Source organism: Stenella coeruleoalba (genome assembly GCF_951394435.1).
Source record: "Stenella coeruleoalba genome assembly, chromosome: 4".
Classification (NCBI taxonomy): Eukaryota; Metazoa; Chordata; class Mammalia; order Artiodactyla; family Delphinidae; genus Stenella; species Stenella coeruleoalba.
In genome coordinates this window covers 20595734-20619462 of record NC_137149.1, presented here as the reverse complement: position 1 = coordinate 20619462, position 23729 = coordinate 20595734, and the positions used below count along the sequence as shown (strand labels likewise).

Here is a 23729-nt window from a genome sequence, read left to right as displayed (position 1 = left end):
ATAATGCTTCCAATCAATCTGAGGAAAGGACGTTCTTCTTATGAAATACCTTTGTAAACGTAAGTTTTACAATCACAATTTAAAACAGACTATATACCTTTAAAGTCACTGAAAAACAAAGCCAGGTAAGTTCATGTCATGCAGTAAAAATCGGGATAAAAAGGAAAGACCCAGGAACATGAAAGAGCATAAAATACAATGACAGACTATATAATACATGAGTTATGATAAGTGATATAAAATACTGAGTACCCTTAAAGGCTCTGAAATTAGGGTAAAATGGAAAATGCAAACACATGCTATTTTCAAGAAATGTACTTAAAACAACACACACACCCAAACATAATTTTACAAGGGGGATTGGAATGTGCCTAAGTGTAGAAAATGGTGCTGATGACAGTGCAACCGTACTGAGTAGCCCTTCCTCAAAAGCACCTTGGACGGACAGAGATTATTAGTATTTTCACAAGCCTTAAAAGAGCCAGGAGTACTACCAGTATGATAGCTCCTAGTCAAAGATGTATATATAAGATGTTCATCCCAGAATTATTTATAAAAGTGGAGTATTACAAATAACTTATTTGCCCAAAGTTAATGAGTATATTCATTTTGATATAACGAGAAGAAGAGATACTTCTCAGCTGTTAAAAAAAAGATCATACTTCAAAAAATATGTAAAAAAAAGGCAAGGAAAAATGTAAAGGGAAGAAAACAGAATAAAATTAATGCATAATTTACAATACTGAAATAAAGATGGTAACTGTATCTGTATAAATAAGTATTGGAAGAAAATATCAAGAGATTAATGTTAATATTAGTTGACATCAGTTGAGAAATTTGGAATCATTTCATTTGTCTTTATTCCCTTCTGTATTTCCTAATTTTTCTAGAACAAAAAAGGAAACAAACTTCCAAATGTTACTTTGGAATGCAAAAAATACCACTGGCTGAGTGAAGGTTCTACGTCCTCATCTTCCACGCGTGCCTCAAGCCCACTGCCATCACACTGATACGTCAAGTGCTGTAACTCCCTAAACAGCTTCGATAGGTCACCAACCACCTCCACATGGCTAAATGGAATGGGGACTCCTGAATCCTCATTTAACATGAAGTTTCAGTATCATTTGACATACCTGGCCACTTCCCTCCTGCCTTTCATTTAGTTTCCATTAGGACATGTTCTCCTTGTTTTCCTTCTATTTTTCTGGCCTTTCCCCACCCCACCCCCCATTTTCCTGTACAGGCTCCTCCTCCACCCTGACCTTGAAGTCTGGATCTCAGTACCCGTTCCTTAGCCCACTTCTTCATTCATTAGGTGTTTTCTCCCCTGGTGACCTTAATCATAGTCATGCTCTTTGTTACTGTTTATATGGAGATACTCGCCAATATCTTATCTCTGATCCAAGTCCTCTCTCCTGATCTGCACAGTGGAGGATCTAAATGCCTGCTGGATAGCTCACTGGTGCTGCAAACTCAGTAAGTCTAAAGTTGAACTGGAATTGAAAAAATACAACAAACTAGTGAATATGACGAAAGAGAAGCAGACTCACAGAGAACAAACTACTGGTTACCAGTGGGGAGAGGGAAGGAGAGAGGGTCAATATAGTGGTAAGGGATTAAGAGGTACAAATTATAGGGTATAAATTAAACTACAGGGCTTCCCTGGTGGCGCAGTGGCTGAGAGTCCGCCTGCCGATGCGGGGGACGCGGGTTTGTGTCCCGGTCCGGGAAGATCCCACATGTCGTGGAGCGGCTGGGCCCGTGAGCCATGGCCGCTGAGCCTGCACATCCGGAGCCTGTGCTTCGCAACGGGAGGGGCCACAACAGTGAGAGGGACGCGTACCGCAAAAAAAAAAAAAAAAAGCTACAAAGATATACTATACAACACAGGAAATATCGCAAATATTTTATAATAACTACAAATGGAATATAAGCTTTAAAAATTGTGAATCACTGTATTGTACACCTGTAACTTATATAACATTGTATATCAACTATACTTCAATTAAAAAAAAGACTGTCTCCCAAATCTAATTCTCAAAACAAAAATGTGCCATCCATCTGACACTTGCTGGAAATCTGGCAGTCAGCCTTGATCCAATGTCTCCCTCATCCCCACCTCATTTAGTCAATTACCACTTCTTCCCTGTACACATTTCTAGAGGACATTTAATTGTCGCCATCTGTGCTGCCACAACCCGAGTGAAAACCGTCACCTGCCTAGACCAGCGATTCTCCAGCAGTAAGAAAACGTTTCCGCATGCACCTGTTATCTGCATTTTTAAATAAAATATACCAAGTGTACTAACGTATTTATAAATTATTATTAGAGACAAACTTTTAAGAGAATTTGAAAAAAGATGAAATAAACGTTTTTGTATCAATAATTATGACTTCATATTTTCATTAGGCAACATCGAAGATATGATATTTAGGGTCAGTCATTTTTAAGAAAAATGTAGACAAAAACATATTTCAAATGTCTTCTGGATAATTTCAGTGTTTTGGTTTACTTTTTTCCAGATATGATGTTTAATCTAAATTTGCTGCTGACTGGTAATATTAACTCTGTTGTTTTCTTTTTGTTGCCTTGTATTATTATTATTATTGTTATATTATAACAATTGTTATAATATATATAATATTGTTATATTATATATATTATAATAACAATAATATTATTATTATTATTGTCTGTATTATTAATATTATTTTCAATCTGTAGTTTCTGTAAAGGACTCTTTTGTACAAGATTATTTTGTTTAAAAACAGATAACAGAATCCATATCGCCACTTAACTGGGAACACATAAATCGCAATCCTTGCAAGCACGGAAAACAAACAAGCGACAACCTGCATTGCCACGGAATTGCCACTCTTCCCTCAGATCACATTTAGTACTGTACATCGCAAGAAACCAGCTGTTAACAGGGGCACCAAAGTAACAGAGGACACCAAAGTCAAGCCCCGCTATTCAATGATAATAAAGTGTAATTTCTTGTTTTAAGTTCTTTGAAGTTTAAGTTCTTTGTTTTAAAATACACAATAAGCAGGGATCACAACTGTAATCTTTCCTTCCCGTTTCTCAATGGATGTCTCCTAGGCCTCCTGGGATATGCAGCTCCTCACTCTGGAAACCAAAGCCTAGATTATTGCAATAGCCAGTGTCAGTGGTTCTCAAAGAGGTGGTACAGTTTCCCCTCCCCTCAGGAAATGTTTGGAACTAGAGGAGGTGTGTAACTGTCCTGAAGAATGGGGGTTGCTCCATGCATTTTATATAGGAGAGGAGATGCAAATTCCCTGTAATGTATGGACAATTTTACACTGTCAGAAGGACCCAGGTGATAAATACTATCTGAATCTCTCTGCATCCATCCTTATCCCCTTCTGTCCGTGCTCCACCCAGCAGGTGGAGGGATTTTTAAAACCATAAATGTCATTTTACTACATAAAACTGTTCCATGGGTCCTTACTGGATCCTTACTTTAAGGGAAACTCCTAAACTCTAGCCCAACTAACCAGCTTTAGTGTAGGCTGTTGAAGACACCACAGCCTTCCTGCCTCAGTACTTTCTCACTTCTCTTTTTCTAGCTGCCTCCTATGCATTCCTCAGGGAGGCCTGTATGATCTTTCTGACAGAAGTCTTCTGTTAAATGCTCTCATAGTAGCCTTTACTTTTCCTTTTTAACACTTACCTCGAGTGTAATTAATTATTTGTGTGCTTTTTAATGTCTCTCCTTACTAGTCCTAAGGAACAGGAAGGCAAGAGTAGTCATTCCATTAATATTTGTTGAACTAAAGAAAGAAAGAAAGAAAGGGAAAGGTAGATAGGTGATTGATAGATACAATCCCTGTGAGCAACGTAAGTAACCCAAAGGCTGTGGAATAATTCTGGAGAAACCAAAGAAGGTGTCTTTAGAAATTATTTTCAAGTAAAAGAAACTCTAAATTGTTTTTATAAGTATAAATGAACATTTGTGATCGTACGTAAGACACAATTAAAACTGGTTCCCTATTTTCTATTTCCCTGGCTCCTTCTCTAAACCTCACGTCAAAAGAATAATAGATACCACTCTTCAATGGCTTCCTGTTAAAATCAGATTCAAAATAAATTCCTTAATGTGGCTGAAAGGCTACCAGTTTGCTCTCCAACTTCACCTTGCACCCCCCTCTTCCTCTCTCCCCAGGCTCCAGCTCCCCCTGCCTTTTTACTTCCCCTAACACTGCATGCTCTTTCCCACTTACAAGCCTTGACTTATTCTGTTCCCTGAGCCTAGAATGCTCTTTCCCCCATGGCTACTCTTCATCTTCTAGGTTACTCAGAGTCACTTTCTCAGAGAATTCTTCCCTAACTACTCTTTCACAGCCCACCCCATTTTTTCCTTTCCCAACCTTTTTCATAAAATGCAATGAGACATCTATTCAGGCTTATTTGTTTAAGTCTGTACTCCACAAGAATGTGAGTTCTATGAGGGCAGGGGACATGGCGTCTTGTTCACTGTTTTATTACAGTCATTTATTTCTGGCACAGGGACTAGGTTTAAGGGCTGACATCCGCTTTCACCGTGGGCCGGGAATGACCCTTGGCAATTTCTAACCATTAGCTGGTTCAAACTTCACAAACCACCCTTTTAGGTATCATCCCCATTTCACAGAAGGAAACTGACACACACACTTCTGTCTCAAGCAGGTTACCCAAGGTCACAGAATGAGGAAGTGGTTTCCAGCATTTAAACTCAGACAGTCTGGGTTCAGAGTCTATACCACCCCCCAAGGGCCAACTATTAAAAAAGTCTCTCACTTCAAATAGAGAGATGTGAGCCCACTACACTTTCTTCCATTTGCCTGGCTGACCCCATTTTTAAGAAATAAACATCTCTTTGAAAAAATAAAGGAGGTTCTCAGACAGTTCAGCTCACCAGTGTGTTGTGAGGGATACGAAGTTCAAGTCCATTTACATAGTCACCATGGGAAAATTACGGCAGCGGCAAGCTGGAGAAATGGAAAGGAAGTTGGGCAGGATGCCGAAGTCATTGATGACGGCTCAGAATTAAGGAGTTCGAGAAGCTCCAATAGGACACGGGATTGGAACAATCCAACAGACTGCTGAACGAGGGCCAAGGCAGAGGATTAAATGTCAGCAGAGAGTAGCTGATGTCACGCTTGTGAAACTGACTACCTAGACATTAAAAGCTGTGTTCTCATGAACTTAAATGCAGTCATTAAGAGACTTCAAACTGATGCTCTGTATAAATCAGCCAAATGTAAGGTCTTTTATAGTCATTTTAAAAATAGGGAAGAGCAAGGAGTTCCAACAGTGCAACAGAGATGCTTCCTTTTCTTTCTTTCCACATGTGATTCTCATACAACCCTTCAGCCTACTCCAACTTAGTATTAATTCACATTCCCCAAAAATGGGAAAATATTTTATTCCTTCTCTAGGCTAGAGGTAAACTGATTTTGTCTTAAGATAAAGGGAAACAGCATGTTTAATAGAAAGTCCTTGGAGATAATGTTAGAACTGTATACAGACATCTTCAGTTAACAAATATTTATCGCATACAATGTGTCTACCACTTCAGTAAGGAGAACAGTGACAAAGAGCGCTCTGCCCTGCCTCAGTGGAGTCCACAGCACTAGGAGAAATACTTGCAATGCCATGAACATAATGCCAAGAGAGGCACACGGGAGGGTGCGATGACTCTTCCTGGATGCACAGGGGTTATCATGTCCTAAGCTGGGGAGTGACGTTCCAGGGAGAAGGAAGGAGATGTACAAAGGCACAGAGGAGTGAACAGCAAGGCTCAGGTGGGGAACGAAAACTGTTCACTAAGGCTGAAGATGAGACACTGTTAGGGGAACAACTTGAAAAGGAAGTTAGAAGGCTGGAACCAAATCCTAGAGACCCTGATAATCATAAGAAACTGGAAGGATGTATATTCTGCAAGCGGTGGGACTTGAAGAAGAGACTGAAACTGAAGTATAATTTAGTTAGCAAGCTAGAGAGTACACACTGGAATCAGGGAGGCCAAAACAATGTTCCACACCAAGCCAGAAAGGATTTGGACATAAACTAAGACAGTGGTCATTGATTCATTTGTTCATTCCTTTAAAATATTCTTTGACTGCTTCTCATACGCCAGGCATTGTTCTAGGGCTGGGAATACAGCAATAAACAATAACGAAAAACTCTGTTGTCATGGAGCTTATAATAAATGATAAATAATTAAACAAACAAATACGTAATATTTCAGGTGGATGTAAGTACAGTGAAGGAGAAGGTGACTATGGGGTGAGGGTTAAGAAAGTAATGGAAGTAAGAGAGAAAGAAATTTGAGCCGAGAACTGACAGAAGCACAGGAACAGATCATAAAGACACCTGAGAAGGGCGTTCCAGGCTGGGGAAACGGCAAATACAAAGACCTATTCACAGGAGTGAGCTCAGTGCGTCTGAAAGAACAGCAAAGAAGCCATGTGGCTGGAGTGAGGCAGAGGGGGCGGTGAAGCCAGAGAGGCTGGGGCACAAGGGCGGGGGGTGCAGGTCCCGTGGCCACTTCCAGACTCTGGTACAGCTCTGGTTTTCACTCTAAATGAGATGTACGGTCGTTGAGCGTCTGAGCCAATGAGAGTAATGTAATACATATGTAATCTACACACACATACGTAAAATCTGACTCGGGTTTTAGAAAGATCACTGTGGGTGGCCAGTTGAGGACAGATTGTAAAGAGCAAAGATGGAAGGAGGGAGATCAATTAAAAAGCGATTGTGTTGTTCCAGGAGACTAGGTTGTTAGTTGTGGAGGTGTAAGAAGTGTTCACATTCTCAACTTACATACAAAGCCAATCAGATTTGCTACTGCACTGGATGCAGGGGGTGACAGAAAGAGAGAAGTGAAGGTGGCAATGGAAACTTAGACAAGGTGATAGGTTTGAGAAATACAGACAAGCAAAGAGGGTCAGGAATTACTGGGGCTGAAAGGAAGCTGCATGGGTTTGATCCCTGGAATCCTGATTTGGCCAGTTATAAGCAGTGAATGATAGGCAAGTCATTCAACCCCAGGGAGCCTCAACTGCTTCCTATAAGTGGAAATAACACCTACGTATTTCTGGACTGTAGTGAAACCAGAGACTATATACAAACCATGGATCACTGTGTCTTTCTAACTACAGAAGCTCAACTAGATGACGCTATTGGTCATGGCTCAGGGAAAGAGAGGTGTCTGGCATGAGGCTCCGACCTTTGGCTTGGGCTATTTGGAGACAGTGGAGTTCTCAGAGAGATGGGTAGTTAAAGGAAACATGTTGAGAGCTTGAGAAGGCTGGGAGATCACGATTTCAGTCTGGAATACAGGGGAGATGTCTCATAGGCACCTCACAATATCTGTCCAGAGTTCAAAGAGAAATCTAGGCAGGGAAAGAAAGATTTGGAAGTCATCTACCATATGTGTAGTAGCTAAAGATATTTAAAGTTGAATAGGTATGGCATGCTGGGGGAGCTGCAGAGCACGGAGCGACTGGGCCTAAGGTGTTAGAGTGGCGTTGATGAGCGAGGTGGCATTTGAGCAAAATTGTAAAGAACTGAAGTGGATACGTATCAGTTTCTTCTTTACAATTTTGCTCAGATGCCACTCAAATGTCATATATATATGGTAGACAGTGGGAACGGGAGCAGAAAAAGACTCTAGGCAGAGGGAACAGTGTATGCAAGGTACCTGGAACAAGAGACAGATATGAAACGGTATCACTGCTTCAGGAAACTCTAAGTGTTAGTGCCAAGAAACTGCAGAATACTGACAGATAAGATTATTAAGACATAAAATAGTAAGAATTGAGAAAGACCATAATAATCTTTCAGTCAAGTAGGAAGGCAGATTTTACCTTATAGGTTGTGAGACGCCATCACAGAGAAGCACATGACTGAGTTTACATTAAAAATGTCACATTTTGATATTACTACCAAACCCAAAGAAATAAAAGCGATTATAAGAGAATACTATGAACTGTATGCCAACAAATTAGATAACCTAGTTGTCATGGACAAATTCCTAGAAATACACAAATTACCAAAACAGACTCAAGAAGAAACAGAAAAATTCAGAAGACCTATAACAAGTACAGGAATTGAATCAAAAAACCTCCCAACAAAGAAAAGTCCAGAACTCAATGGTTTCATTGATGAATTCTAACAAACATTTAAAGAAGAATTAACACCAATCCTCTCAAACTCTTCCCAAAAATAGAAAAGGAGGGAACACTTCCTAATTCTGTGACGCCAGCACGGCCTTGATACCAAAGCCAGACAAAGATATTACAATGAAAGAAAACTACAGACTAATACCCCTATGAATATATAGGAAAAAATCTTCAAATGAACGAACAAAAAACAACAAGACAAAACAAAACAAAAACTCTAACAGGGGGTTCCCTGGTGGCGCAGTGATCTAGAGTCCGCCTGCCAATGCAGGGGATATGGGTTCATGTCCCGGTCCGGGAAGATCCCACATGCCGCGGAGTGGCTGGGCCCGTGAGCCATGGCCGCTGAGCCTGCGCGTCCGGAGCCTGTGCTCTGCAACGGGAGAGGCCACAACAGTGAGAGGCCTGCGTACCGCAAAAAAAACACCTCTAACAAGCTGAATCCAAGATCATGTTAAGAGGATTATAAGCCATGAACAAGTGGCTGTATCCCAGGACTGTAACAGTAGTTCAACATAAAAAGAAATCAAACAATGTACCGCACCACATTAACAGGACAAAAGGGAAAAATGATAATTTCAAGTGATTCAGAAAAGCATTTGACAAGATTCAAAACCCTGTCTTGATAAAAATATTCAGAGAACTAGAAGAGAACCTCCTCAACACAATAAAGGACATTCATAAAAATCTCACATCTACCATCATATTCAATGGTAAAAGACTGAAAAAATGCAAAAGAATGGACCTCTAACTCACACCATATACAAAAATTCAACTCAAAAAGGATCAAAGGCCTAAATGTAAGAGCTAAAACTATAAAACTCTTAGAAAAAAATATAAGGGTAAATCTTTATGACCTCGAATTTGGCAATAGATTCTTAGATATGACACCAAATGCATGAAGAGAAGGAGAAAATGGGTAAATTAAACTTCATCGAGACTGAAAAGTTTTGTGCATCAAAGGACATTATCAAGAAAGCAAAAAGAGAACATATAGAATGAAAGAAAATATTTGCAATCATATCTGATAAGGGTCTAGTATCCAGTATCTCACACTCAACAACAGAGATAATCAACACAATTTTAAAATGGGCAAAGGACTTGAATAGACATTTCTCCAAAGCTGATACACAAACGGCTAACAAACAAGTACATGGAGAGATGTTCAACATCACTAATCCTGTGGGAAATGTAAATCAAAATGACAATGATATACCACTTCACATCCATTAAGATGACTATAATTTAAAAAAAACAGAAAATAATAAGTGTTTACAAGGATGAGGAGAAATTGGAATCCTTGTGCATTCCTGGTGGGAATATAAAATGGTACAGCTACTGTGAAAAGCAGTATGGCAGTTCCTCAAAAAGTCAAACATAGGGCTTCCCTGGTGGCACAGTGGTTGAGAGTCCACCTGTCAATGCAGAGGATACGGGTTCGTGCCACGGTCCGGGAAGATCCCACATTCCGCGGAGCGGCTAGGCCCGTGAGCCATGGCCGCTGAGCCTGCGCGTCTGGAGACTGTGCTCCGCCACAGGAGAGGCCACAACAGTGAGAGGCCCGCATACCGCAAAAAAAAAAAAAAAAAAAAAAAAGTCAAACATAGAATCACTATATGGGCACAGCAATTCCACTCCTAGGTATATACCCAAAAGAACTGAAAACTGGTACTTAAAACTTGTATACACACGTTTGTCTCAGCACTGTTCACAGCAGCCACGAGGTAGAAACAACCCAAATGTTCATCAGCTGATGAACAGATAAACTGTGTTGTATACATAAAATGGAGTATCATTCAGCCATAAAAAGTAATGGTGCACTGACACAAGCTGCAACGTAGATTATCCTTGAAAACACTGTGCTAAGTGAAAGAAGCCAGTCACAAAAGGTCACATATTGTATGATTCATTTATATTAAATATCCAGAATAGGTAAACCTATAGAAATGAAAGCAGACTGGTGCCTGCCAGGGTCTGGGGAGAGTGAGGGGTAACTGTTTAGCGGGTATGGAACTTTACTTGGGGGTGACAAAAATGTTCTGGAATCAGAGGTGATGGCTGCACATCACCGTCAATGTACTAAAGGCCACTGAATTGTTCACTTGAAAATGGTTAATTTTATGTTATGTGAATTTCATTTCGATTTTTAAAAAGTCACCTTGGTGGGGGATTATTACATTTATAGGATGTAATAAGAAATGTAATAAGATAGGATGTAATAAGAAAGAGTAAGGTGAGGGTCCAGGCTACGCATCGCTAGTGGGAATGGAAACTGAGAGTAAGGAATGGATCTGAGAACCATTTAGGAAGGAGATAGACTGGAAGTGGGGTGAGAAAGGAGGACTTCTATCTGGAATGGGTAGGTTAAGAGAATAAGATTTTGGAACAGACAGCCAGTTCCCTGACCAGGCTGCATTTCAGGGAAGTTTTGGAGGCATTAAACTTGGATCTCTCCTCAACAGACCAGTCTGGACTGCAGATAAGGCTCAGAGAGATTTGAACATCTGACAGAAGTAAATGGGATAGAAGTAGATAGAAAAAATCATGCTTGTAACATAATTTTTAAAAAATAACATCATGGTCCAGTCTGTGTAAGGAAGCAGTCCACAAAAATATTCAGCATAAATAAAAGTCAGGTAGAGCGTGATAGAAGGAAGATGTCCATACACAGTTAATATTTAATTTCTATTTCCCATCACTTATTTGTGTAGTTGTGCAATTAAATAATCCAAAAAAAGTTTTGCTTTTATGAAAATGCTTCCAATAAAAGCACCAATGGATTGAACGTTCAATCCATTAAATTATGAAACTGGCTGTACCTCCAGTCCAGGATAGAGCTCTCCATGTGTACATTTCTTTCTCTACAAGTAGTTCTCTCCTTAAAGAAGTTCACTGTTGATAAAGGTATTTTTATGAGTAGGTACACTGGGAGTACGTTGTTGCCTTAACCTTACAACCAAAGTTTCATGGAAAGACAAGGAAAACATCTTACGTTTGTGAGTTTCCTTTCATATGGACTGCTTACTCCATCCTTTATCCTTTGGGATATGCCAAGGGGACTGAGTACTCAAGTTTCCCTCAATATTTAAAGAGAACTATGTACTGTGCAATTTCACAGATTACAACTTTAATGTTTCTTCTTACATTGAGCTACATTAATACTTTTTTTTTTTGCTATTTTTGTGTTAGAAATAAGAACAAGAAGTGAGTGCTTTCCCTAACACCTGTGTCAATTTTCTGTCAACTGTCAATCTTACACAGAATGGTGATGCTGTTCATCGATGAACCATTTTTCTCTAGATTAATCAATGATCCAATTAATTTTACTGACAATGGTAGTATTTCTGTCCTTTCATTAATAATGTGAACTATGTCGATAATTTCATTTCACTTCAAATGTCATAAGCAGAAAATCTAAACAATTGGCAGTGGCGTTTTTTAAACAAAGGAGTTTATGCATGTTTTAGAAATTGTTTGGCTTTAACAAAATAAATAATATCTATAACCAGTTAAATCTCTGGTTTAACTATCATTAACCTGTCAAAGACTTGGACAGACACATGAAAGCTGTCTTGAATCATCATGTATTTATACCTTGGAAGAACAACTCAATTGCATTAAAACAGGGTACAGGCATGTCTTAAAGAAAATCAGAGTTCATTTGCTGCCAGTAAACTAGGATAAAAAACATTGCTACAACGTGGTTACATGGATTATGCAATCAAAAGGTATAAAGAGCACAAGACATTAATAGACACAGATCAGCACTGTAAAGCGCGCGCGCACACACACACACACACACACACACTCTCTCTCTCTCTCTCTCTCTCTCTCTCATACATGCACAAATAGATGCATGGATACACCCACACACACATACATATCTCCTGTTACCAGAGGTTACTGGAGGACACTAGGGAAAGAAAAGGGAAGCCAAACTCACATCACACTGAAAAGGCTTTTCTCCGGTGTGCGTCCTCTTGTGCTCATCCAGGCCTCGCTTCTGGCTGAAGGCCTTGCTGCAGTCTGAGCACTTGTATGGTTTCTCCTGCAGTCAGTGAAAAGAGACCATGAATTTGAGTGAATGCAGAGCCCTCCTTTTGAAGGTGTACGTGGGAGGGTGTTTTATCTAGTTCTGCAAGGTGCTGGCAGCACATTCATAGTGGTGTCATGAATTATTTTAAATTTTCAGGGGAAAACAGGAGTACTCAAAATCTCTTGGGCAGTCTTAAAACTGCCAGGTGGTTCACAGTTCCAACACTAGATCGCACAACATTTCTTTCGATGCAGTCCTATCTGTGCAAAGGGAGATTCTGCATGATTGCTGTGATCTAACTACTTACTGAACTGAACTTAACGTTTTCTTTTGGTTTCGGAGTGCATGCCACAAAGGTTTCGTGGAGCAAGACAGTTTGGGACCCCTGGTTTACATGGTGCAAACTGTTCACTGTCTCAAAGGGATTCCTGGGAATGAAAGCTCAGAACCAAATGTTCAACAGGTTTTGGGGGTAAATTTAAGAAGTTAGAGCTCAATTGTGCTTTAAGTATTTTCATTTCCTTTTTTTTTTAACATCTTTATTGGAGTATAATTGCTTTACAATGGTGTGTTACTTTCTGCTTTATAACAAAGTGAATCAGCTATACATATACATATATCCCTATACCTCCTCCCTCTTGCGTCTCCCTCCCACCCTCCCTATCCCACCCCTCTAGGTGGTCACAAAGCTGATCTCCCTGTGCTATGCGGCTGCTTCCCACTAGCTATCTAATTTACATTTGGTAGTGTATATATGTCCATGCCACTCTCTCACTTCGTCCCAGCTTGCCCTTCCTCCTCCCCGTGTCCTCAAGTCCATTCTCTACCTCTGCGTCTTTATTCCTGTCCTGCCCCTAGGTTCTTCAGAACCTTTTTTTTTTTTTTTTTAGATTCCATATATATGTGTTAGCATTTCTATCGTCCAATCTTTTTTCCTAGGTAGGAGATGTTCTTTTATAAAATCGAAATTACTTTTTAAAATGAGGCATTTTTTTACAGCTGGTCATAGACTCTTAAGGAAAAGAAATATATCCATAGACAAAGGAAAAAATGATCCACATTCCTTAGCCATCTTTGATACCAGGAACTTACATCACCATCTTTTTAGCTTGGAATAAATTGCAAAATAAATTAATTAACATTGTTTCATCAAAACAGCAGGCCACTAATTACTAAATAGTGCACGGATAAACAGATTCGTTTAAAGTAAAATTGCAGTGTTTTTTCAAATATAGCTTCAAAAATACTGTTACAGACACTTTTTGAATTGAGGTAGTGTGTATATATGTTTCATATTTCATGTTAACGTAGACAAGTTCTATTTATATTTTCTCCCTGGTATTTAAAAGACATTATGAAAATTTTCAGGCCTACAAAACGGTATGTAAACAATCGCACACACACGTGTACCCATCGGCCAGCTTAAGACATGGAACATTCTTGTGAACATGAGCGCCGGTTCATTCATTCTTAGTGAGTACAGTATTACATTCAATGGCTACATTCTCCAGTGATGGACAGTTAAGTTTTTCCCAAGTTTTCACTCTTACAAATAATGTTGTTCTGAATATTCTTGTAAATGTATACTTGAACACAGATGAGCATAATTCCCTACGGCATGTATATCTAGAAGTGGAACTGCACCTTCAACTTTTCTAGGAATGGCCAAGTAGCTCTACAAAGTGAATAAACCATTTTACACTCCAATATCCAGTATATCCTTATAATTTTATCACTGTAGTTTACAAATTTTGACACTCTCATTAGGTACACGGTGAGTATATGTAAGTTTAAAACTATTCTACTCCTGGAAAATAGGACCTTTTATCATTTTGAAATGACCTTCTTCTTCTGTAATCATCCTTTTTACCTTAAAATTAATTTGGTATTAATATAGCTATAAAAGCTTCTTAAAATTAGTATCTGCTGGAGTTTGGGAGACTTGTTGAGATGTTGGTCAAAGGGTACAAATTTGCAGTTAGAAGATGAGTGAGTTCTGGAGATCTAATGCACGGCATTGTGAATATAGTCAACTGCACTGTAGTATGCAGTTGCTAAAAGTTGCTAAAAGCCTAGATCCTAAATGTTCTCACTGCAAAAAAAGAAATAATTACATGACATGATGAAGGTGTTAGCTAACACTATGATGTAATCATACTCTAATATACAAATGTATCAAATCAACAGGTTGCATGCCTTAAACTTATACAATGTTATATGTCAACTATATCTCAGTTTAAAAAAAGAGGCAAAAAATAAAATTAGGATTTGCCTGTTATATTCATCTTTTTACTTTCAAACAGTCTATATATCCTTAGGTATGATAAGCGTCTGTTGTAAACAGCATACGACTCAATTTTTTTAACCCAAACCAACGGCACTTTTCTTAAGATAGTGAACTTTGCTTTTTAATATTTATTATCATTTAAAAATTATATTGTTATAATATAATTTAATTGCCATTATAATAAATAAAATACAATAGTATATTTATCATTATTAATAATATATTTAAATATATTTCTAACATTTTATTTTGTGTACTGCTTTTATCTTGTTTGTTTTCTAAGGTTTTCTCCCCTATATTTTCTTTCATGTTTTGGATTTCCTTTCCCCCCTGCATTATTATAGAACTTACAAACTCTATTTCTATCCTTTTACTGGTTATCCTTAAAATTTTTTTTACCATGTGCATTTAACACAATTAAAGTTATTTATTTTACCTCGTATTAATTAACATGCCCTGTAGAATGCTCTGTCTTACATGTTATATGTAGCAGTATTTCATTTGTATCTTGATTTTTAATGCCCGGTATGGAATCATTATGATTTTATACAATCAGTGTGGTTTAGCCCAACACACTTTAACAATTTCTTTACTTTTCATGCTTTCTGACATATTTGAATTTCCAAGGATCTGTTGATAGTAAATTCTGATTTTGATTGAAAGTGGCTTTGCTTCTCATTTGTCATTGAATGAAAGCCTACAACCCCAATTAGATCTTTCTATTTTTCATGTCTCTTAACCTGCCTTTGCCATTTCCATCTCTTTGTATTGCACTCTATGTAATTTCTTTAGGATCAGTTGATCAATTCAATTCAGGTATGAATAACTTGCTACCTAATAGGATCACTTTGAGTTTTTAATTTCCTATACTGTAGTTTTAATTTCTAGAACTTTTTATTTGGTTCAATTATGCTTAAATTTTTGATACGATCTTACTTTCTATTCATGCTGCTTATGCCTATTTAAAAATATTCCAGGCATTCATACAACTTTCTTCATCTGATAAATCATTATCTTATGTGCTTTGTGGAAGTCTAGTTCTGCTATTTGTGGTTTCTCCTGTCTCGTGCTCATGGCTCTTGTTTCCTTGGGTGTTTCTGGAATTTGAAATCATGAACTCATGTTTGGTGGTCTTTATCTGTTAAACTCCTGTGACCCCCAGGTTGAGGGTAAGTCCCTCCAGACAGCATTTGTGTTTGCTTCTGCCAGGCACTCCAGGATGCTATCAATCAGAGACCATTTTAGGTTTACTTCTTGCCCGAGGGTTTTCTGGTCAGGGAAGCATTTTAAGGCTGAACTCCAAACACACTTGAGGGAAGGACTGTGGTTACAAACTCTAAGGAGAACTCTTTCTCTAGCCAGCAATTACTTCAAGACAGTTAAACATCCCGAGCATTTCTGTTTGCCAAAAGTAGATTATTTCTAGCCTCTGATTTCATTTTGAGCATAGTCTTTTGGGGTCCCAGAATTATGGGGGGATGTGGTTCCATCTTGCCCTTTAACCTGAACCCAGAGCTTGTCCCTTTTCCATCACCACTAAAAACCAAGTCTTGAGTTCACCGAAACTGTAAACACCCTGCAAGGCGCTGCACCCTCAACTTGACCTCACCACTCTGGAGTTGGGTTTCAGTTTTGTTTGTTGAGTCCTGGAGATCACTTTTACTTTTTTTTTTTACACAATCAGATATTTGCTGTTTGCTTTATTTTATCCAGCATTTGATAGCATTGTACGGGGTATCTTTTCCAGGAAATGGAGTCTACCATATTGCCAGAAATGGAAGTAACCATATGTATAATTTTCAGGACATGAAAAATGTATTTTAAGTTGACTGTTCACAATCAACAGGAAAAAAGTAATTGCGTTTTACTGGCAGTCTACGAAATACGATGTTTACGGCCTTTCCCTCTAGTCTGAATAAACACAATCTCTTTTCACATGTTGCATTATTCTTAGCCTCTATTATTTCTTCAAATACTGCCTAGTTAAAAAAAAATCTTTAAAAGGAAAATGTAGTTCTAAGTATTTAGATCAGGAATTTTCTGGGAACCCCTGTGACTGTTTATTAGCTTTTATTATATCCAAATGTTTCATGTAACTTAATGTTTTAAAGCATATAAAACATATCAATACAATGTATATGAGAAGGAAAAAAAAGGAAAGCTCTTCTCCCTGCAATTTATCTGTAAAACGAGATCTCGTAAAGAAGTGAGAGGTACATCACTGTGGCAGCTGCCAATGACAGGTAAAGGTCTGGCAGAGAACAACCTAAGACAGGACCAACTAGCTGAATGACATCCTAAGAGAAGTTTCAGGGAAGAGAAGGCAGTGAAAAGCAAGTTCTGAGCATCACTGATTAAGACCATCCCTCCCACTCATTCCTAAATTTCCTCATAGGAGATACTGTTTAGGTAAGCATCCTAGAGGCGGCCCTATGGATACTGAGAGGTTCCCAGCCAGTATATGGAGATTCTGGTGGGTCACAGGGGCTTTGCAGTTATCACCAGAGGTTTGAAGTCTCAAATATGTTATGCATTGGCTTGGATTGAATAAATAATGTCTTATACACACACATACACTCACCCACATAGTGATATTTTCAAATGTTTACAGATCCTATTGGTGATTAACTCAATATATTCATTTACGAATGCCACTGAATCATATCACTTTCACTTAATTATTTTCTCCTATAAGACACTAAAAGTGCAACAGCCATCATGTGTTTCTATGTGTATGTTGGCAGGAAAGTGGGGGGTGAAATTTATAATGTCAGAAAGGTCCCTCCACTTCAGAAAGTTTGAGAATCACCGTTGGAAGAGGGACCCGTTTGATTAAGTAGCTCTGTATTTGCCTGGACTCTCTCTTCTTTACTGAGAACCATTTGTAGCCAGGAATTCCCTGGGGTTTTTGCTCTCAGATAAGCTCACAAAGGACCCCAAAATCACATTTCCCTGTCAGTCTAGAAAGAAGCGTTCTCCGAGTGCTTAGGCCATAGCAAAGAAGAAACTATGTTTATCGCTCAAAGGCCTGTCTGTCTCCTTCATCCCTAGTTCTTATTCAAAGAGTCCATACTTTTCCTGAAGATCCTGAAAGGAGGGGTATAATTCGTGACACGTATTGGTCAGACTGCCTTGCAGTGCTCCTTGGGAGGACCTTTCATGCCCACCCTGGAAGGGATTCCGATTTATAGTGAATGTTGCCAAATCAAGTATTAGAGAATTCCTGCTCCAGAAAAAGCTTTTATGCCAGAGGAAGAGCCAGGAGGTCACAGGTCACTCATCTCAAGTTTAAGAATATCAAATGAACTGAAATAGGAGGAAATACATGCATTTTCTTTCTCAGAACAGAAAATCTCATCCCCCTTCCTTACTAATTTCTTCCATTACTCCTAATCAGCCATGTTAAAGAAATAGCACCCTTCACATGGTAAACACAGTCGGGCACAGAGAGTAAGCTGAGTGGTACAGAGCATATTATTACAAAGACACCTGCACCTGTTCCTGTTCCTTTCTCTGAAAATTGTGAAAAAATCTTTGCTGCCTCTAGAACATTCCTGAGTATACTCAGTCATAAGTTAGCAATCCAGAAGAATCCATGCTTGTGCACAAGGGTTCACGAGAGCTTCAGTTCTGATCTTCACTGCCTATCCTTGCATTAAGGTTCACTGAAGATGACGGTGGTTAGGTAATTAGTGACTGACACAGCAAGGGACCACGTGACAGAGAAAGCTCCGGAAGCCATATAGGCTTCTTACTGCGGCTGAGCTATCTACTACCTTCCCAAGGACACACTGGAAAACAGCCTGCAGGCCGCTGTGGCTGGACTGCAAGCATGTCTGGATACTGCTGGACTTCCAAAAGCCTCAACACCCCTCCTCCACAAAGAGCACAACAATATCGTCATCTTAACATGAATCGCATCCTAACTTCATTACTTCTCTTCTGCTATCTTTCCCTCCATTATGAAATCTTTAAACTGGGCACAAAATCTGATTCAATGAAGTATCATGGAAATTGTCTGTAACTGTTTCAGAATGGAATGCATAGTATAAATTACACATTTTAACTCATTAGCTGGATTTAACTAGAGACAAAATGATTAGGTTCTTGATGAATTCTGTTTCTGAATGATTATACAGTTTAACTGACAAATAGCTTGTCCTTTGTCATCGTAACTGGGGAGCCATTACGGAATGGAGGCAATCTATTTGTCAGTTAAACTGTGTAATCTACCAAAGGCAGAATTCATCAGCAGTCTAATCAGCCTAGCTTTAATCAAACAGCGCTTGGCAGAATTCATTCAGAAGGTAGGATTTATAGAGCTCTTATGCCCTGCACCTTGAGATGTAGCTAATAACAAGTCATATTTTTGTGCTAGCGCCCATCTATTAAAGGAACAGAAACTTCAAGTGTTATATTTCTTGCCAACATAAACTGAATAACTAAATTTCAGAATCATTTCAGAGGGCTCGATAGAGAAAATCACATTGTTTATAAATCTTGGAGGGGTCTAAATGTTGAAATTCTATGAAATAGAAATGTATTGGAGGCTTTCTCGTAGTTTAGTTAAGAATTGCTTGCCAGGAGGTAAAGAAGCACGTCCCCCATTACACAGACTCCCAAAGACAAGGATGGATCATGGGCAGATTATCCACATGCTGCGGATACATGATCCTCAGATGCCCTATGAGGGTTAAAGGACATTGCCCAAAATCCTTTAAAAATATAAAAATATAATGTAGCCCTTTTAGTTACAAGTTACCCATTTCACCTCTGCCAAAGTCTATAGTATGTCCAACAGGAGAAAGTCAACCACTACTGTAGCAGCTGAGAAAATGGGAAACTGAGTGTTTTCGTGCTAGGTCACAATCAAATAGAAAAAGAAAATATCACAAATGAGCATTTTCCCGTGTAGTCAGAGGTCAGTGTAAATGGTGTCAGGAAGTCATGGAATGATGGTTAATAAATGTTCTTTCACGGCAGTGGTAGCCTGACCTCAATACAGTTAAGAAAGGAAAATTAGTAAAGCAATTAAAAGAACACAGGCAGGCTAGTGAGTACGGTAATAAAGACTGTCAGAGCCTGTGGTATTCTGAATATACATAAACACGTTTTGCTTATGAGTGGGTTCAACCTGTGAGTGAAACACTTGGCTATTATAACTTAAATGAACGTTTGTTCACTTGATGGACAAACCTCTTCTCTATTTGTCTTGCTCAAAGCTGTAACGAGACCAAGAGTGTCTGTGCTGTTAATGAAATAATTTCCATGTGAGCAACCTGGGTATCAAGTACAATTTGAGAGAAGAAACTCACTAAAGAGGAAACAGATGTAGACACAAGTGTCTCTGACACTCCCTCTCTCACACACACACAAGTGTGTTAGCATTAAAAGTTATCTTCTGGTACAAATTAATTTCACTTGATTATGTTTTCTAGATTAAGGTTATTTTATAGCTATTAATATTTACCCTATTAGAGTTCAGAAAAACAAAGCCTTTTACTAGATGATCATTTCCTATTTCTAAGTTTAAAAGAAAATCCAAAACACCTCATGAAGCAGAGGTTCATGAATTTCTTAAATACGAGCTGTGAGTTTCTTAAATGCATGAATTTCATTTTGTTAAGTTATACATTTCTTAAATATGAAATAAACAAAAATTTTGTAAGGTTTTAGTTTCCCATTTTCTCAGCTGCTACAGTAGTGGTTGACTTTCTCCTGTTGGACCTACTACAAACTTCGGCAGAGATGAAATGGGCAACTTGTAACTTAAAAGGGCTACATTATATTTTTCCGTTTTTAAAGGATTTGGGGCAATGTCCTTTAACCCTCGGACTTTTCCATCTGCAGAGTGTCTCACTAATTTCCAAAGTGGAATATGGCACGTCAAGTGCAAGGCAAGATCATATACAGACAGTCTTAGCCTCTTTCTAGTCTGCACCTCGGCAAGACTCATTTGCCAAACGTCCCTGAGACAAGGCACAGAGCTCCGCTGTGACCCGGAGCAGGGTTCCTCAGCCTCAGTACTACGATATCTAGGGCCAGATCATTCTTTGTTTGGTTGGGAGGGGGGCTATCCCATGCACCCAGTAGGCATCAATAGCACCTCCACTCAAGCTGTGACTACTCAAAGTATCTCCGCATGTTACTAAATGTATCCTGAGTGGCAAAACGGCAAAAGCACTGTACAGAAGAGTGCTTCTGGAACCATCTGTAGTGCAAGACTGTGTTTTTCTCAATGTGCTGCTGACTGATGCTTTTCTAAAATATATTTAAAATGAATTACTAAAAAAAAAACTGGTTGTGCATTTAGATGTGCAGCAAAGTCAGAATGCTATAAAAGTTCTAAACACTTCCTCACAATTTTCATACTTATTTCATCACAGACCAGAAACAAAGAGTCTGTGGGCTGGTCCTGTTTTTTCAGCCATACTTTGAATAGCACTGGTCTAGAATAAAAATGTCTGATCACAGGATGTCCATGATTCAGTTTCATCATCATCTAGGTGAACACATTCTAAAATATAATTACACCTAAACCTTGAATTAAATATCATTTTAATATTACATATAAAAATTCCAAGTTTTATGGTTGGGAGGTAGGGAGGTTATAAATGGAGGAAGAATGAATACTTGTTTGAACCTGGGTGAGGTACATGGAGATTCATTAACCTATTCTCTCTGCTTCTGTAGGTTTGAAATTTTTTTAATAAAAAGTAAAAAGATTTTTTAAAAATTGCTTTGTTATTATTATTATTTTTTTGCTTTCATGTTATTTTAAAACTTAAAACATCACCATTCTGCTTGAAAGATCCTGTCTTTTTTTTAGAGGGGCCCTTTTTGATATCAGGATGATGGACTTGGTAAAAATTAAGCCATCTCAGATGTCAGAAACACTGTCTCAGAAATGGCTTCTCAGAGGTGACCCGGTGCTCCTGGGACCGGCCCTGCTGTAAGCCCCGAGATGCGGCCTGGCCAGCAGCAGAGTCCCGAAACCCAGCTCCTCTCTCCCAGCCCAGCATGCCCAGCTTGTTCACTCAAATGTGCCTCCAGAGAAGAGGGTGTCTTGTGTAACTGGGTTAGCATCTGACCTCACGTTGGACTCCACATGACAGATCCTCTGAGAAGAAAAGAAAGCTCCAGGCAGCGTCGTGCAGTGGCCCTAACCACTGACCAGGGCTCAGCCTTGACGTGTGCTTCTCAGTGTGGCAGAGACTGTGAAGCCCATGCTGAAATTTCCAGATTTTTCCTAGGAGCCAACTAATTCTCTTGGTAACGTTGGCTTTGTGACCAAAAGATGGCAACCTGTTTCTATAAAGCATCCACTTGGCAACAGAATTACGGGTGGCATTTATAGGAGGGTGGCCCCATGGGCTGCTGTTACACACAGCCCAGCGGACAGATCTACGGCCCACAGGACGGCAGGCCATATATCTGACAGCTCCCCCTAATGGCCCCATTTCTGAAAGTGCACGTGCCACCAGCTGCACACCATCAAAAGGCACTGAGTTTCCCTCTGACAAGCAGCCTCGACTAGAAAACTTCTTTTACAGATGTTTATAGCTTTTGTGGCTTTTTATTCACCGTCTTATTTTTATAGCCGGTGTGATCTTTCAACATATGACAAAACATACCCAAGGCCTAGTAAACAACACACCTAAAAATTCTAACTCTTAGGGAAGCCTACAGAAAGCTAGGAGAAAATTTACAGCAGGTTTCTACACAAGACGTCCATAACTGGTCTTGCATTGCAGCTAATGGAAAACACACATTGTGTAAACTAGGAAAATGTACTGCACAATTCACATTCAGAAAACTAAAAGTAAGCCCAGTAAATAGAATAGAATTTTTAAATTTAAGGGATGTATACAGACTTTAAATAGAAACAAGGAAGCACTCGGTCACTTGTTAGTTAATCCACTCTTGAGGCCCATAGAATAATGTGTGTAAGTGGCATGGCTGGAAGAAAGTCCTATCACTGAGAGCACAGAGGTGATAGAAGAGCTTGTCTGGCATAAACCAAGCAAAGAATTGCCCAAACTAGCTCAAAAACCTTGTTTTCTTGCGGCCACAGGAGTGACACAAACTGGTCCATTTGGAACAGTCAGATAAACCAACCTAACTAAAATTTTCCTCATACTTTCACTCTCCTAAGCTCTAGCCCAGTGGATTTCATACCTGCCTGCACATTCAAATCACCTGGGAATCTTTTTAAAAATATTGATGATAGGTCCCACCCCACAGAGACTGATTTATCTGGTCTAGGTGTGGCCAGGCATTGGTGTTTCTTAAAAGCTCCCAAGGTGCTTCTTCTAATGTACAACCAGAACAGATCAGTAAGAACTTATGATCTGGTCCACCATCCTCTCAAGTAATAACTGCAATAGTAATAATTACGACAACAGCAGCAATAACTTCTATCTCCCCTTCTCTTACTATTACTTATGCTTTACCACCAGGGCACTCTGGTGCATGTTTACAGACTGCCTACTTCATGGCTGGCAAAGTGCTAGGAACTTTTAAGGATTTTTTTCCCCCATTTAATTGTTAAGCAATGCTGCAAATTGGTATGGTTATTCTCACTTAGCAGACGAAGAAACATTAATTTAAACATATTTCCAAGGTTTATACAATCAGGTAGAGAGGGCAGAACTCAAAATAAGGCACTCGTACTCCAGGGCTGGGGTCTGTGGTGACCTATGGCTTCCTCCCCATGCACACCCCTCCCTTGGTCAAGCACTCTGGAACAGGTGACTCCAGAGCCCAGCCAAGAGAGGGAACCTGGATCAGGCTCAGCCTTGGCCTCCAAACCTGCCTGCCCATGGAATCACCTGGGGAGCTTCAAAAGCTGCTCATGCCGGTGACCCAGCCCCCAGAGGGTGTGACTGCACTGCTCTGGGGCGTGGCCTGGGATTCTCCAGGAGATTCTAATATGCAGACCCATTTAGAAACTGCTAGGCTAAGCCAATGACGGAAACTCCATTTCTTCTGCAGTGGTGGGTTTAGACTGGAGCACATGACACGTCTGTGGTTACTGAAGAGAAAGTAAGTCCACAGGGCATTCGGGAAAAGGCCTCCTCTGCCTGGTGAGGCCGACCACGGACAGAGGTGATGCCCGAGCGGCGGCCGAGGAGCTGACTGAGGACCGCAGGAGAGATGAAAGGACCTGGGCCACGGAAGACCCCGTTGAGCCACTGCATAACCAACCCCAGG

The 23729-nt window shown here is 39.5% G+C and overlaps 1 protein-coding gene across 16 annotated transcripts in view; it reads right to left on the bottom strand.

The window, feature by feature from the left end:
* The window catches only part of PRDM5 (PR/SET domain 5), a gene marked incomplete at its 3' end in the record, with an annotated part of 289496 nt that overhangs the window by 11967 nt on the left and 253800 nt on the right, over nt 1–23729 (bottom strand). For 14 of the 16 annotated variants that reach the window (XM_079919945.1, XM_079919942.1, XM_079919943.1 and 11 more), the window contains one exon: nt 12137–12241. In XM_079919945.1, the coding sequence (XP_079776071.1) occupies nt 12137–12241 (105 nt within the window). Of the gene's footprint in view, nt 1–883; nt 1494–12136; nt 12242–23729 lie in introns of those variants that run through there. The other 2 variants (XM_079919940.1, XM_079919947.1) reach the window with 2 other exon arrangements.